The sequence below is a fragment of the Rattus rattus genome, chromosome 2, assembly GCF_011064425.1.
Source record: "Rattus rattus isolate New Zealand chromosome 2, Rrattus_CSIRO_v1, whole genome shotgun sequence".
Taxonomy (NCBI): domain Eukaryota; kingdom Metazoa; phylum Chordata; class Mammalia; order Rodentia; family Muridae; genus Rattus; species Rattus rattus.
The window spans coordinates 100360427-100376319 of record NC_046155.1 but is presented as its reverse complement, the minus strand read 5'-3'; the positions used below and the strand labels follow the sequence as shown (position 1 = coordinate 100376319).

The window sequence follows — 15893 nt, the reverse complement described above, 5'->3', positions numbered from 1 at the left end:
TGTTTTTTCTTGTTTAATCTCATTTCATACTCATCCCTTCAAGGCCTTTCCCTGGATTCTCTGATTGAAATCTTGTCATTCTATGGTCTTTTCCTTCAAAGCATTGTTTTTATTAATCATTCCATTTGTTTATATCTCAAATGATATCCCATTTCCTGATTACCCCCTCCACCAACCCATCCCACGATATTCTACTTCCCGGTTACCCCTCTGCCAGCCCATCCCACATCCGCCCTCCCCACCTCCCCTTTGCCTGTATGAGAGTGCTCCCCACCCACCCACTTCCCTCCCCTCCTTCAAAGTATTTATCATAGTTTAGCTTTACATTACCTTGTGTGACACAGATAGCAATTCTTTATTAAGACATAAGCACTTTTATTTTATTTATTATGGATATCTCTAGCACCATATGAGGCTAGCACAGAGATATTCACTATATACCTGTCAAATGAGTAGTAACAAAAACCAATAGTCGCCATTCTTTATTCAGAATTTCAGAAACACTCAGTACAGCACCGAATGTATTTCAAAGTGCTTACATGATCACAGTACCTTATCAATAGTAGATACCCCCAAATGCTTGGTTTCTTTTCAGTCTCCTTTTAAAAAATTATAGACTTTTACTCTTCCAGCCTCTGAAACAACTCCCATTATCTACTGCCTGTTTGTACTGAGAGCCCCTCAGTGATTTCTAGCAAATGGCACAGTATCTGTGAGTAGGTTGCAAAAAGCTAGGATGTGGTGGCACACACCTTTAACCCAGCACTTGGGAGGTAGAGGCAGGTATCCTGTGCGTTCTAAGCCAGCCAAGAACTAAGTGGTGAGAGCTTATCTCAAGGGGGTAAAAAAGCTGTGACTTCTGCCTGGCCTTGTCCTTCCCTTGTGTTTGTCACCAATGAAATAGCCGCCACTCTGAGATGCTGACTCTCCAACCTCCTGGAACGAGCTGGAATAGCGCCCTCTCCAGGAAAGACCTAGGCGACCACAGACATTTCTTTTGAGACGGGGTCTTGTGTTACTCGAGCTGGATTGCAGCTCTCTATGTAGCTGAGAATGACCTTGACTACTGACCCTTAATTTCTCTTTTCCCTGACCATTTTTGCCCTTTCACTTGAGGCCGGTGAGCTATTCTAGTACACTGCGGTAGAATCAGGGAAGAAAGTTAATGCCAGGCACAGTAAGGGTAGATCATGGGGCTCACCTGCACGCTCGGGATGACTGGAACCTGGTTCTCCATGGCTGTTGTTTGGGCTTACGACACTGGCTGGAGGTGCCTTATGGGCAGCAGAAAGCACCATGCGGGCTGCCCGCCCCAGAGGCCCTGGCTGCAGCTGCTTCAACATACCCTTGAGCGCTGAAATTTCCTTGGTGCTCCTGCAGAGAAACAGTATTTGGTTTCACTCAGAATACAGACATTATTCTAATTACTTGAACCAAGAAACAGAGTTTGCTATTGTGACATGTTTAGATCTTAAGTGATTAACCAGGGGACCACAGGCTTTTTTTTTTTTTTTTTTTTTTTTTTTTTTTTTTTTTTGCCCATGAGGTATATGTTTTTTTCTTACAGGAGAAATATCTACAGCAGGTACGTACGTCTGGGGATCTGGGAAGAATGTCCTCCGGATAGAAGGATTAGTCAGCCAGGGGCTAGGATCAGACTCCAGCTTATCAGAAGAGTTCTGAGGAGAGAATGGAGAATACCCAGATTCACCAGGAGGGGACACTGCTGCCTAGGAACAAACAGGATTGTATCCACAGTGAGCAGTCTACTATGCTGTATCCACCGTGAGCAGTCTACTATGCTTGCTAAGATTTTGGATGCTTAGGGATTTATCATGATCAGACAGGCTGTGGGACTACAAGAATCCACACTATTGGGTAAAACCAGCCTACAGGGACTGATGGAATATGCAAACTTTTGAGTTTGTTTCTGGTAAACTTTTAAAATCTATATCTATGTCATACTTCACATAAATAAAATGCACTTGTATAGGTTTATATTGTTGAAAGTTCAAGGCCAACTACAGAGCAAGGCCTTGTCTCAAAAAAATAAAATATACTTTAACTTGGATGTGTAAAAAAACCATTGTTTCAGGGGCTGGAGAGATGGTTCAGAGGTTAAGAGCACTGACTGCCCTTCCCGAGTTCAATTCCCAGCAACCACATGGTGACTCATGACCATCTGTAATGGGATCTGATGCCCTCCTCTGGTGTGTCTGAAGACAGCTACGGTGTACTCACATACATAAAATAAATAAATCTTAAAAAAAAAAAAAAAACCAAAACCAAACAAACCATTATTTCATCTGGCAGTGGTGGAATGCCTTTAATCCCAGGACTTGGGAGGCAGAGGCAAGTGGATTTCTGTGAGTTTGAGGCCAACCTGATCAGCATGAGTTCCAGGGCAGCCAAGGCTGATACACAGAGAAACCCTGCTTTGAAAAACAAACAAACAAACAAACAAACAACCCCAAGTCCCCAAATCTCCCCAAAACAAAAACCAAAAAATTATTCCTGTGCCAGGCAGTGGTGGCTCACACCTTTAACATCTGAGTTCAAGGTCAGCCTGGTCTACAGAGACAGCCAGGGCTATAAAGAAACCCTGTCTCAAAACAAGAACTCATGAGAGATCCACCTGCCTCTGCCTCCCAAGTGCTCAGAGGAAATGATTCAGCCAGGCGTGTATCTAAAGATACAGAGGGCTTTGCAAGGCACTGGGGCTGCCTTGGGGCTTCCAAGTGAGAACTCCTTGCAAACCCAGAAATAACATGATGTTAAGTTGAAATCCAAAAACAATTTCAATATAGCTAAAGAACAAATGGCCCAACAGCTTGTGTAGACTGTATTCGACTCACTCACATCTTTGCTCTGTAAAAGAAAAAGAGGAATTCATTCCACAAAACAAGGGCATTTTAGGTCCAAAGCAGACTCTGATTCCCCAAACTGTGAAAGGCAGTCCAAATACCCAGAAATGGGCTCAACCTGGATATAGGAGGATTCTGTGTTTAGATAAAAGCCAGCGTTGCTCAGCAACTGTGAAGCCAGTTCCCCTCTACCAAAAGGGATTATTTCCCTTACCACTGGCAGAAAAGGCGAATGGCAGCCTGTGGTGCGTATTAGCATACTAAGGTACACGCTGGCCCTTGTGCTCCCTCGTATCAGGAGTACCTGTTACGTATTTCACAGTCCATGCTAGCCGGCATCCTGCCCTTCTCCTCTCTTCTCCTTCCCTAACCCCCCTCGAGCTCACAGGCTTCTCTCCTCAGCCGCTCATTTTCCTTATAACACTGCTATTTTTGTTCCGACTACACCCCCCGCCCCCCATGTTTCTCTCACCATGCTCTCTCTATTTGCTCTCCCCAGCTCTTCTCTCTCTCTCTCCACTTCCTTCTGCCCTGTATTCTTCTGGGTGCCTCTGGCTGTATTCTTTCTCATGTCTACAATACAATCCTTCCACTTAACCATGCCATGTCTCAGTCATGCCAACAGACTCATACACAGGAAGTCTTATACTCTCCTCTCTGTTTTCTTTTCTTCAGTCAGTATCAGGTTCTAACTAGGAACTAAAAAGTTAGAGAAAAGTAAATCCTCTCCCCACCATTGAACATACCTGGTTAAGCCCAGAGCTCCCAGGGGATGAGGGATCCTTTACAGGGTCAGACAGAGAGTCCAGAGAGGAACGTACTCGGAGGAAGGCCAGGCCAAAGGATTGATGACGTGTGAAAGGTTGGGAGCAGGTTAATCGAAGTCGATCCCATGATTCTCCTGAGGCTGGAGTCAGAAAATCATCTGAAGAAAAACATCATAGAAAAAGGAAGGGCTGGAGAGATGGCTCAGTAGTTAAGAGTACTTGTTATTCTTACAGAGGATGAGTTCAGTTCCTAGCACCCATGTCACGTGGTTTACCTGTAATTCTAGTCCCAGGGATCCCACACACTCTTCTGGCCTCCACAGGTACAAGTACATATACCCACCCCTCCACATCTACATAAATAAAAAGATAGAAATAAATATTTACAAATGAGAGAGAGAGAGAGAGAGAGAGAGAGAGAGAGAGAAAGCTGGGTATGGATGTGCATGGCTGTGATCTCAGCATGGGAATAGAGGCAAGAGGATCAGGAGTTCAAAGCTAGCCTGGATTGCAAAGCAAGTGTGAGGTCTGCTTAGGCTACATAAGACCCTGGAGAGAGGGAAAAGGGGAGGGGAAGAAGGAGGTAGGTGTGTGTGTGTGTGTGTGTGTGTGTGTGTGTGTGTGTACTCAAGTATGGGTGGCTTGAGCAACAGAGAAGAAGGCAGAAAGGGAGAAAGTTCAAATCAGAAGAAAGGAAAGACAAGGCCAACACGTAGTAAATCCCAACAAGAGGAAGAATGGAGATCACCAGTACACGTCCCTTCAGGCTGGGTTGCTCAGGGAAAGGTTTGGAAAACAGGTGAGGCCTAGTTCCTTGTCTTCTAACCACTCCTCCATCATAGATATATACCAGTCTCCACCTTCCTGAACATGAGGGTACAACCTCCCGCAAACTCCTACCCTCTCCATGCAGCCGCCACAGTACCAAACACCAATATCACAAACTTCACATTTAAAAAAAAATATTCACTATGCATAGTGCTCTGCCTGCATGTATGCCTGCGTGCCAGAAGAGGGCACCAGAGCTCATTAAAAATGGTTATGAATCAGGCTGGAGAGATTGCTCAGTGGTTAAGAGCCCTGACTGCTCTTCCAGAGGTCCTGAGTTCAAATCCCAGCAACCACATGGTGGCTCACTACCATCTGTAATGGGATCCGATGCCCTCTTCTGGTGTGTCTGAAGACAGCTACAGTGTACTTATATATATTAAATAAATCTTTAAAAAAAATGGTTATGAATCACCATGTGGTTGCTGGGAATTGAACTCAGGACCTCTGGAAGAGCAGACAGTGCTCTTAACCTCTGTGCAATCTCTCCAGCCCTCCAAACTTCACATTTTTGATTCCTAACATAATCCAGTCAGTATATCATTCCCTATACCTCAAAAACCTTTCCAAATTCTCGCTCTTACTGTACAAGACACAAATGTCCAATTTAAACACAAATAAACAGACTGTATTCCTGAGAGTCCAGAATCATATCTTATGCATCTGTTACAGTGCCAGGTGAATATAGATTTGCACAAGCAGAATTCAAGAGAAACTATATATTATGTAAATATAGCCAGCAAAATTTATTTTATACTTTTTTCCTTTTTGTCATGCTAGAAATTAAACAAAATTATTCAAATAAAAACATATATATCAGTATGGGTGCTGTGGTACATGCTGAAATTCCAGTGCCTGGGAGGCTAGGGCAGGAAGTATCTGAGGCTAGCCTGGGCTGCACAGACAACCAAAACCCTGAACCACGATGAGTCAGACACTAATGAGTCACAGGTAGATATATAAGTCGTACTCATTTATACCCTGACATTGTCACCAGGCAGAACTCACACAAACATTAGCTTACCCTGTTCCCCTAACAGATGAGCTAAACCCTTGCTCAGGCTCCCTCCCAGAATCTATGCCCAGCAGCACTAAGACCTGCCCTCCTCTACACTGCATCTGCCTTTCTGCTTTTGCCCTCTTTACCATCTTTAAACATCCGGACCCCTGAGCGGTTCTTCCCCTCCTTTGAGTCAGTGAGGGACATGAGCATGGTTGCAGGGAGCAGGGTGACAAAAGGTCTGTCCAGGGGCCAAGAAGAACGACCCACGTCAATCTGTAGGAAAGCACAGCCACAGTTACCTGAGGACAAAAAGTGGAAGACGATGAGGATGATTGTAGATGAGAGTGTGGGGTGGGAAGGGGACACTCCACTCTACAGCAGTCGGAAGCTACAGAGTGCTGGCAGCATGTGGAGTCACACAAGGAGCCACCAATTGCCATGGAATGAAACCCCAGGCCATTAAATGATGGTGAAGGGTCACGAGATGTGGGGCGGTGGGCAGTGAAAGGTACCCTGATTCGTGATCGAGATAGGTCGAATCTCCGGGAGACCCTAAGAGGGACGGCAGGTACATTCCCAGCCTCTCAGGATATCAGGGCCTCACGTAGCTGCATCCCCCCCAAACTCCTGCAGAGAGGTTTGAGACAGTCCAGTCAAGTACAGCAGTGCCCCAAACCCCTCCTACACAGGTGAGAACGGGAACACAGATCAGTAGTAGAAACAGGACCACGCCCCCGAATATGTAGATGAGGTCTTCCCAAGCTCTCAGGCCAAACCAAAAGGAAGTACCCGCTGTCAGACACTGACCTATCCAAAAAACTGTATTTAAGTGTTATATTCAGAATTAAAAGTATGCAGGAATTATTCCATCAAATCTTCTGCCATAAGAGCTGTAACACCGCCACTTGGGGAAGAGATCTGCTGTCCCAAAAACGCCACCAAAAGCTCCCCTGCAACCGTCGCTGGCAAGTCAGTCCCCTGCTGGCTCAGCCTGGCCGAAGCAACCCAAGCAACAGCAGTGCAAAGGAAAATGACTGGCAGCGGGGGGTGGGGAAAACTGTGCCCCTTCCCTGCCCGAGTTCTCTCCACCTCGCCTGAACCCATGCACCTAGCCGGGAGACAGATCGCTGGGAGAGCCCCCTGGCACCAGAGTCCCACAACCATAGCCATCTCGGCCTGAAAGCTGCCCTAGATGCACTGTTCCCTGGAAGGGAACCACCATTTTCTGTCCTGAGAAAGCCAAGACAGTGGCCTCTAGCCATTCTTAGGTCTGAAGAATTCTAAACGTGTTTGTTTTCTGTTAAGACAGTCTTTCTACGTTGCCTTGGATGGCCTGGAGTTCACTTATGTAGACCAGGCTGTTCCTCAAATTCACAAGAGATCTGACTGCTTGTCTCTCACGTGCTTGAATTAAAGTGATGTACCATCATACCTGGCATCAACTTTTGTAATCTATAAACTCCTACGGACATTTCACTTTCATCCCCCCGACACTGACCTCTAGAGGTGTATAAGGTATTATATATATAATTATAATATATAATTATATATGATAATATACATGTATATACATGTATATAATGTAATATAAATATATAATATATAATATAATATAATACATATAATATAATCATATTTATTTGTGTTATAAATATAAATAGAAATATTTATATTCATTGTATTTATATATAACTATACAACTATATAAAACATAAATACATATATATATTATATATCATATGTAATATATGATATATAATACCTTATACCCCTCTAAGATTTTATAGATATATATACTATCTATCATTATGTCAGTGCCCTAAGGCTTTACCCAGGCTGTACACATTGAAGCAGGGGAGTTCACAGCATAATTCTAGAAGTACCATTCATTGTGTTCTCTTTATTGGATGTGTATATGCGTGCATGCTGCCAACATATGGAAGAGGAGGACAACCTCTGTTGTTCCTCAGGTGCAGTCCATCTTTTTTTTAAATTGTTTTGTTGTACGTGTATGGGTGTTTTGCTGCATGCATGTCTGTGTACCACTTGTGTGCTTGTCCTCAGAGAGCAGAAAAGGGAGTCCGATCACCTGGATCTGAACTTACAGATGTCCGTTAGTCACCATGTAGGTACTGAGAATTGAACCTATGTCCTCTAGAAGAGCAGGCAGTGCTCTTAACCATTCAGCCACCTCTCCAGTACCCTCACCTTGTCTTTTAAAGACAGTCTTTTACTAGCCTGGGGCTTGCCACATAGGCCACTGTTACCAAAGCAAAGTTGGGGAGGAAAGGGTTTATTTAGTTTTACTTTCATATCAATGTTCATCCCTGAAAGCAGTGGGGACAGGAACTCACACAGGGCAGGAACCTGGAGGCAGGAGCTGATGCAGAGGCCACGGAAGGTACAGAATTCTGGCTTGCTTAGCTTTCTTTCTTTTTTATTTTTCCTTTCTTTTTCTTTTTTTTTTTCAAGACAGTGTTTTTGTGTGTAGCCCTAGTTGTCCTGAAACTAACTTTGTAGTCTAGGCTGGCCTCAAATGCAGAGATCCACTTGCCTCTGCCTACCAAGTGCTGGGATTAAAGGCGTGCACCACCACTGCCCAGCCGCCTGCTTTCCTGTCAGGAACCACCGACAAAGGGCTTCCCACACTAACTAAGAAAATGCTCTACAGGCTTGCCGACAGCCCAATCTCATGGAGGCGTTTTCATAATGAGGCCCCCTCCTCTCAGATGACTTTAGCGTGTGTCAACTTGACTCACAACTATGCAGCACATCAGTGACCTCCAGGTAGAAGGTCATCTCTTCCGCAGTGCTGGGACTGCAGGGAGTGTGCCGCACACACGGACTCTGGAGTTCTTCAACACCGAACCTTCCCCAAGGGCAAGGACCACGTTTTCCCTTCACACCTAGGCAGGACTAATTCCAGAAGGCTACTAGCCAGAATGAAGTGAGAGAGTTGAGGGTGTGGGGAGGACTGGGGAGGGTCTCACTCCTCAGAGGCCCCGAAGGGCCTGAAAACACACTTACCGACATCGATGTAGCTTATGGGCACTGCTCTCTCCAGCTGAAACTCCACTTTCAGTTGCCCAGTCTTGTCCCGAGGGCAGCTGAGCCAAGGTCCCTTATGACTGTCTGGGTTCAGCAAGTTCTCCACAGGATATTTGGGATCCTACATCAGAGAGGAAGAGAAAATCAGGAGGGTTTCTGAGCTCATGAGGGAAAGTAGGACACCTAAGAATAAGAAATGTCTACAATTCCAGACCTGCTGAGGCCCCTCCACATGACAGAAAGTACCAGGGGCATCCACAGGGTGTCAGGCAGCCTGACTCTCGGGCTCATCTCTAACTCTCTGACCAGACTACCTCATTCAAGCCTCCTTAAGGACTCTTGGGCTGTTACCACTACTTCTCTTTAGTTAGATAAATAAACTGAAGCATGGGAGGCAGGGCTCAGGGAACTTTAAAACTGATCCAAAACTTCAGGGTAACTGAGCAAAACACAATCCCGTTTCTAAAAGTAGAGCTCTCAATAGTTTAATAGTTCTTTATTCATAAGACCTTACACAGACATTTATTTACCTCTAAAATAATTCTATGAAATAAGATTTTTTTTGTTTATATAGCCCAGGCTAGCTTCAAACATAAACTCTTCCCAAGAATTACAATTACAGATGTGCACCACTGCACCCAGCAAAAGTCTGTACTCTTTTTCGGTTTGTTTGTTTCGGCAATAAAATCTTTCTTTTAACTGTTAGTGTCACATGTGTGTGAATGTTTTTCACGTAAAATAAAAGTAAATAAATATGTGTTGGGGAGGGAGGCTACAGATATGCTTTCATTCCTCTCTTCAGCTTCTAGAACAGTCTCCACAGAATTCTGGAAGATTCTATGACAAAACACTTGAAGGAGGGAAGGTGGGTATGGCGGAACGCACCTAGAATTCCGGCACCCAGGAGGCTGAAGCAGGATGATTTGAGAGTTGGAGGTCAACCTAGGATACACGGTTGAGTTAAAGGTCAGCCTGGGCTACAGGGCAAGACCTTCTCTCAAACAAACAAAAACCTACAAAAGCAAACTATACTCAGGAGCAAAGGCAGGTACATCTTTTTTGAGTTAGAGGCCATCCTGGTGTACAGAGAGGCGCCTGTCAGGGATATATCGTGAGTCTCAAAGAAACGAAGAAAAAGAGGAGGAGAAGGACGATGAGGAGAGCTCAAGCTGACCTGCAGGTAAGGAGGGCGAAAACACGTTTTAGTTAAGTCTGTGGATTAACGTAGTGGCTCCTAAGCACCATCTAAGGACGCTCTCTGAAACGTGCAGGGATTTAACAAAATAACTTACTTTTATTTTATGTGTATGACTGTTTTGCCAGGATACATGTATGTTCACCACTTATTTGGCTGTTGGATTCCCTGAAATTGGGGTTAAGTATGGTTGCAAGCCACCATATGGGTGCTAGGAATTGAAACTACACCTTCTGTAGGGCAGCAGGTGCTCTAACCACTGCACCATCTCACGAGCCCTGTGTGGGGATACTTTTGACTGTCATAATCCCTACGCAGTAATATTGCCATTAGGGATGCTAAATATTCTACCATGGCAATGGTACTGCTTTAAAATAGACTGAGCCACCCAAATGTCAATGGCACCCATCAAAAAGGATCAGTGAAATGGAAGGAAAGAGAGGGGGATAAGTGGATGAAGCAAATGACGAGTGGGAAGTCCCTAACAATCCCCATGAGACCGGCACTGGGCCTGGGATCTATCAAAGATAGAACTTGTAGACAATCAGAAAGACAGCATGTTTGATGGCGGTCACTGTATCCTCATAGGTCAAGTATGGCCTTGACAGCCCTTGCTTTATTTCAGCAGCAGAATGACCAAGCTGCTATCTAGGGACTGTGGTGTAGATAGGCCCAGGGCTTTGTCAGCTGCCTACGAAGCACAGCAAGTTTCCTCTATTAATCCATTCCTTGTAATCACCAAGAGAAGATCACTCGGTTGGCTGGTGACTAGCGTACCTGAGAGGAAAATGACACCACATGGCTGATCTTCACAGGAGCCATCGGAGGCCACCAGCTTCCTTATGTGCAAGGCAGATATGCTTCCTCCCAGGATGTCTTCTGTAACCACGGTGACACTGTCTATGTTTTGCTCTTGGTAGCTTTTGGGAGAAGAAGAGTCCTTACATTACTCCTGAAAAGAAAAAAAGGGAGAAAGAAAGCAAAGAAAGAAAATGAACAAAAGTAAAATAAGCTTACTGTTTTCAAGACAGGGTTTCTCTGTACAGGCGTGGCTGTCCTGGAACTCACTCTGTAGAATAGGCTGGCCTTGAACTCACAGAGATCCACCTGCCTCTGCCTCCCAAAGGCTGGGATTAAAGGCGTGAGCCACTCTGATAACAAGAATTATTTATTTACAGTAGTTGCCATCAGGGTCTGTAGCGAGCAGATCTGGATCACTTAGAGACACTCCCCTGTCCCATAATTGAGAAAGCCTCAGGGAAACAAAGCAGCAAACTAAAACAAACAAACAAACAATTATTACAGTAATGTTGATTTTATATTTAAGTCAGCTCCCAAGAACATGATGGTGCCGTAAACCATCCATCTCTATGGCCTTAGGATTGGGCTTGTAAGATGGAACAAGATTGGTTTTTTGTTTTTTGTTTTTATAACTTATTTTGTCTTTAAATGGCTCAGAGGTTAAGAGCACTGGCTACTCTTACAGAGGACCCAAGTGTTCAAATCCCAGTAACCACATGGCAACTCACGGCTGTCTGTAACTTCAGTTCCAGAGGATCTGACACCCTCACCCAGACATACATGTAGGCCAAACAACAAATGTACATCAAAAAAAAAAAAAAAAAAAAAAAAAAAGCTCACAGGAGCCAGATGCATCCATTACCCAGCTATGGATGAAGGGTTGGTAGAGTTTGGGGCATGTTGCAGGATATTTGATCACATTGTGAACCCCGAGATTGTGTTATTTACTGGAAAAGAAAACAGTTTCTAGTTGTGGTGTGGCTCAGCTGTTAGCTTTTTTTTTTTTTTTTCCAGAGCTGGGGACCGAACCCAGGGCCTTGCGCCTGCTAGGCAAGCGCTCTACCACTGAGCTAAATCCCCAACCCCAGCTGTTAGCTTTAATATAAACAGTGAAGGTAAAGTTAATTTGTAGAAGGAAGCACCCATGTTTGAAAGTGATGTCTAATTTCAAAGCAGACAAATGACAAATCAGAGAAAGATTTGACAGAATAGGATGTGTCCAATTCCCATGAGAAAAGAGAGGAAAGAGTAGCTACTTAAGATGGAATAGTGCTCTCTCCTCCAGCCGAGCAAGATGCCCAAAGGAAAGAAGGCCAAGGAGAAGAAGGTGGCCATGCCCCACTGTCATCAAGAAACACGAGTCCAAAAAGGTGGTCAATCCTTTGTTTGAGAAAAGGCCTAAGAACTTTGGCATTGGGCAGGACCTCCAGCCCAAAAGAGATCTAACACGCTTCGTCAAATGGCCCCATACATCAGGCTGCAGTGGCAAAGAGCCATCCTCTCTCTATAAGCAGCTCAAAGTACCTCCTGCCATTAACCAGTTCACCCAGGCCCTGGACGGGCAAACATTTACTCATCTGTGTAAGCTTGCCCACAAGTACAGGCCAGAGACAAAGCAGGAGAAGCAAAGGCTGCTGGCCTGTGCTGAAAGAAAGCTGCTGGCAAAGGGGACGTCCCACCTAAGAGACCACCTGTCCTCCGAGTAGGGGTCAATACAGTCACCACCTTGGTGGAGAACAAGAAGGTGATCACCCACGATGTAGACCCCATTGAGCTGGTGGTTTTCCTGCCTGCCCTGTGTTGAAAGATGGGGGTGCCCTACTGCATCATCAAGGGAAAGGTCAGACTGAGGCACTTGGTCCACAGGAAGACGTGCGCCACTGCTGCCTTCACACAGGTTAACTCTGAAGACAAGGGTGCTCTGGCTAAGCTGGTGGAAGCTATTAGGGAAATTACCACAATAGATATGAGGCTATCCGCCACCACTGGGAAGGCAACGTCCTGGATCCTAAGTCTGTGGCTTGCATTGCCAAGCTGGAAAAGGCAAAGGCTAGAGAACTCGCCACTAAACTGGGTTAAACGTACACTAAGTTTTCTGTACATAAATAAAAAAAAAAAATTTAAAAAAAAAGAACAGTGCAAAGGGAGAGAGGGAAAAGACAGTTTTATTGAGGGAGTTTTACAGAGACAGGTTGAAGAGAGAACAAGTCAGGGAATGATAAGCCAGAAGATTAGAACGATTGCTAGTTAGTTTGAGGCCAAGCAGGGCAATTCAGTGAGAAGTGGAAAGGAGTCATATTGAATCAGTCAGCCTGGGAGGAGTTTGAGCTGGAACAGCTGAGTTGAACCAGCCAGCCAGAGTTCAGAAAGAATGAGAAAGAATGAGCTTATTCAGCACTAAATATCAGGGGCTGAAAATAGTCTAGGCCCAGATAAGATTGTACAGATGCTAGAAGCTTCTAGGGCAAGCCCTAGGCTAGCAGAGGGAGACAGTGAGCCTCAGAGATAACAGTTACCACAGGAGAATTAAAAAAAAAAAAAAAATTCATTCGTACAGGGCCAGCTTGGGCAACATGGCCAGAACCTATCCATAAATAAACAGGCATAAATTTTCATCTGGGTATGGTCTTTGCTCGATTTTTTTGGTTTGCATTTTTTGTTTTTGTTTTTTTTCTGAGACATAGTCTCACTTTGTAGCCCAGGTGAGTATAGAACTTACGATGTGGCTCAGGCCCATTTTGAATTCATGGCAACTCTGCTTCCACTTCCCAAGTTTTGTGATTAGAAGTGTGAGCCACCAGTGGTTAGGAGCACTGACTGCTCTTCCAGAGGTCCTGAGTTCAAATCCCAGCAACTACATGGTGGCTCACAACCATCTGTAATGAGTTCCGATGCCCTCTTCTGGTGTCTGAAGACAGCGACAGTGTACTCAGATAAATAAAGTAAATAAATCTTTTAAAAAAAAAAGTGTGAGCCGCCACACACAGCTCATAAATGTTCTATGAGTGCACAGACGTATGCACTCATAAGGCCCGTGCTGTCAGGTGTCCTCTATCACCTCTCCCCTTTACTTTTTGAGACGGGTGCTCTTGACTCTCATTTAACCTAGCTCAGAGATCGGCTAGGAGGGCCTGCCAGTAAATCCCCGGGACCCTCCTCTATCCACTTCCCAGTCTTGAGGTTACAGACTTTTTTCTAATACTGTCTTGGCTAACGTAGAACTTGCTATGCAGATCGGGCTGGTCTCTGCTTCCTGGATGTACGGATTAAATGCTTTCATCACCACAACCAGCCTCCTGGCATTTTTATGTGGGTGCTGGGGATTTGAACTCAGGTTCTGCACACACGAAACATTCTTTACTCACTTAATCAGCTCTCCAGACTAAAATTTGATTCATTAGATTTTGGCTTTTCAAGGCAGGGGTTTCCTGTAGAGCAGCCCTGGCTGTCCTAAAACTTACTTTGTAAACCAGGCTGGTATCTAAACTCACAATCCGCTTTCTCTACCTGCTGAATGCAGGGATTAAAGGAATGTACCAACATGCTTGGCCTAGGCTAAAAATTTAAAGAAATGCAAAAATACAAGAAAGTAAATGAACGCTCATGTATTCATTATTCTGGTTCAATTATTCTTTAATAACAAGTGTTTTAACAATATCTGAATGTCTTTAGGTAAGCATCTCTCAAGATTCTTCTTTTTTTTTAAAGACACAATCTTGCTACATAGTCTTGGCTGACCTTGTATCTGCTATGGAACCCAAGCTAGCCAATATTTTTTGTTAAATTTATTTTTTACATTTATTTATTTTGTGTGTGGGTGGATGTGCAAGGGTCAGAAGAGAACTTGTAGGAGTCAAATTTTCTCCGTCTACCATACAGGTCCTGGAGGTGGAATGTGGGTCACTAGGCTTGGTAGCAACTGCCTTTTCCCACTAAGCCATCTTTTCTTCTCCCCAGAGGACTTATATTTTATGTGTAAGAGTATTTTGCCTACATGTACCTATATGCACTACATGTGTGCCTAGTGCTGGAGGAAGCCAGAGGAAGGTGTCAGATCTCCTAGAAATGGAGTTACAAATGGGTAACTGGGAACTCACCCTGGGTCTCCTGAAAAGGTGCTCTTACTCTTGGAGCCCTATCTCCAGTTCCAACAATGAGCCATCCTGCTGGCCCCCAAGAAATTGTTTTTTGAGAGAAGGGTCTAACTATGAAGTCCAACCCTTAACTTCAGATCCCTCTGCCTCAACCTCCCAAATGTTGGCTCTCAGGTGTTATAATCATGCCAGGGTTGTCTTGATTAAGTAATTTTGCCTCGTCCTCAAGCATAACATATACCATCAGATCTGACTTTTTCTTCAATATCCTACTCATGTAAATCCATGAATCCTAATGCATTTCTAGCCACAATGGCTTTCTAATCTATTCATCTGTTTTCTACACACACACACACACACACACACACACACACACACACACACATACACACAAACACGCACACCCCATAATCAGTTCAAAGTAACAGGTACCTCCTCAGTAACAACTACTTTGTTATCTCTTGACACGACTGTGAGCTCCTGGAGAACAGTTGGCTTTTTTTTTTTTTTTTTTAAAGATGTATTTATTATATATAAGTACACTGTAACTGTTTAGACTCACCAGAAGAAGACATCAGATCTCATTACAGATGGTTGTGAGCCACCATGTTGTTGCTGGGATTTGAACTCAGGACCATTATAAGAGCCGTCAGTGCTCTTAACCACTGAGCCATCTCTCCAGCCCCGAGAATAGGGTTGTTGTTTTGTTTTTTTTTTTTTTTTGGTTTTTTTTTTTTTTTTGTTCATTCTTACTTGTATCTCTAACGTAAAAGGAAGAAACACAGATAGCAATTATCTGCTACTCACTGAGGTCCCATTTGGTTCTTCAGCTCTCAGTCTCTCTGAGGCTTAAAACCCCGAAACCGGGTGCTCTGTTCATTTTCTTGTTGGCCACCCTCTTCCCTTTCAGCTACTCCTCTCCAGAGGACAAATCCCAACCCTTCTCACCCGCGTCCATAAACTTCATGTCGTGGTAGCTTCAGTTTCGGTGCTCAGATCTTATTCTCCCGCCAATTCCGTCCCCTGACCTCCCCTCTCTAGCCTTCCCACTGTAGCCCAAAACGGATTTTGAGTCCTAAAGAAGCCGCTATTTCTGAAAGATGACTTCTACTGAGGAAGTACAGCAGATCCTACATCTAAAAACAAAACAACAAAACCCCACGTTCAGGAGTTTTTAATATATATTTTCATGCTTTACAGTCCTCCCTTAGCAAGTGGGATTTAAATTTCCGGGTCGGACTCGGTGCAGCATGGGAAATGTAGTTCTTAGTGCACACGCGTCTCTGCTCGTGT

At 44.4% G+C, this 15893-nt stretch overlaps 1 protein-coding gene and 1 pseudogene across 4 annotated transcripts in view; one reads left to right on the top strand and one right to left on the bottom strand.

The window, feature by feature from the left end:
• The window catches only part of LOC116891781 (short transient receptor potential channel 2), a 19841-nt gene extending 3948 nt beyond the window's left edge, over positions 1-15893 (bottom strand). The window contains exons 1-7 of one of the 4 annotated variants that reach the window (XM_032893123.1): positions 15408-15893; positions 10483-10657; positions 8490-8631; positions 5606-5761; positions 3611-3789; positions 1594-1679; positions 1202-1374 (exon numbers count right to left, since the gene is read on the bottom strand). In XM_032893123.1, coding sequence (XP_032749014.1) covers positions 1202-1374; positions 1594-1679; positions 3611-3789; positions 5606-5761; positions 8490-8631; positions 10483-10527 — 781 coding nt within the window. In that variant the 5' untranslated portion in view covers positions 10528-10657; positions 15408-15893. Of the gene's footprint in view, positions 1-1201; positions 1375-1593; positions 1680-3610; positions 3790-5605; positions 5762-8489; positions 8632-10482; positions 10658-15407 lie in introns of those variants that run through there. The other 3 variants (XM_032893124.1, XM_032893125.1, XM_032893126.1) reach the window with 3 other exon arrangements.
• Positions 11801-12585, top strand: LOC116891782 (annotated as a pseudogene).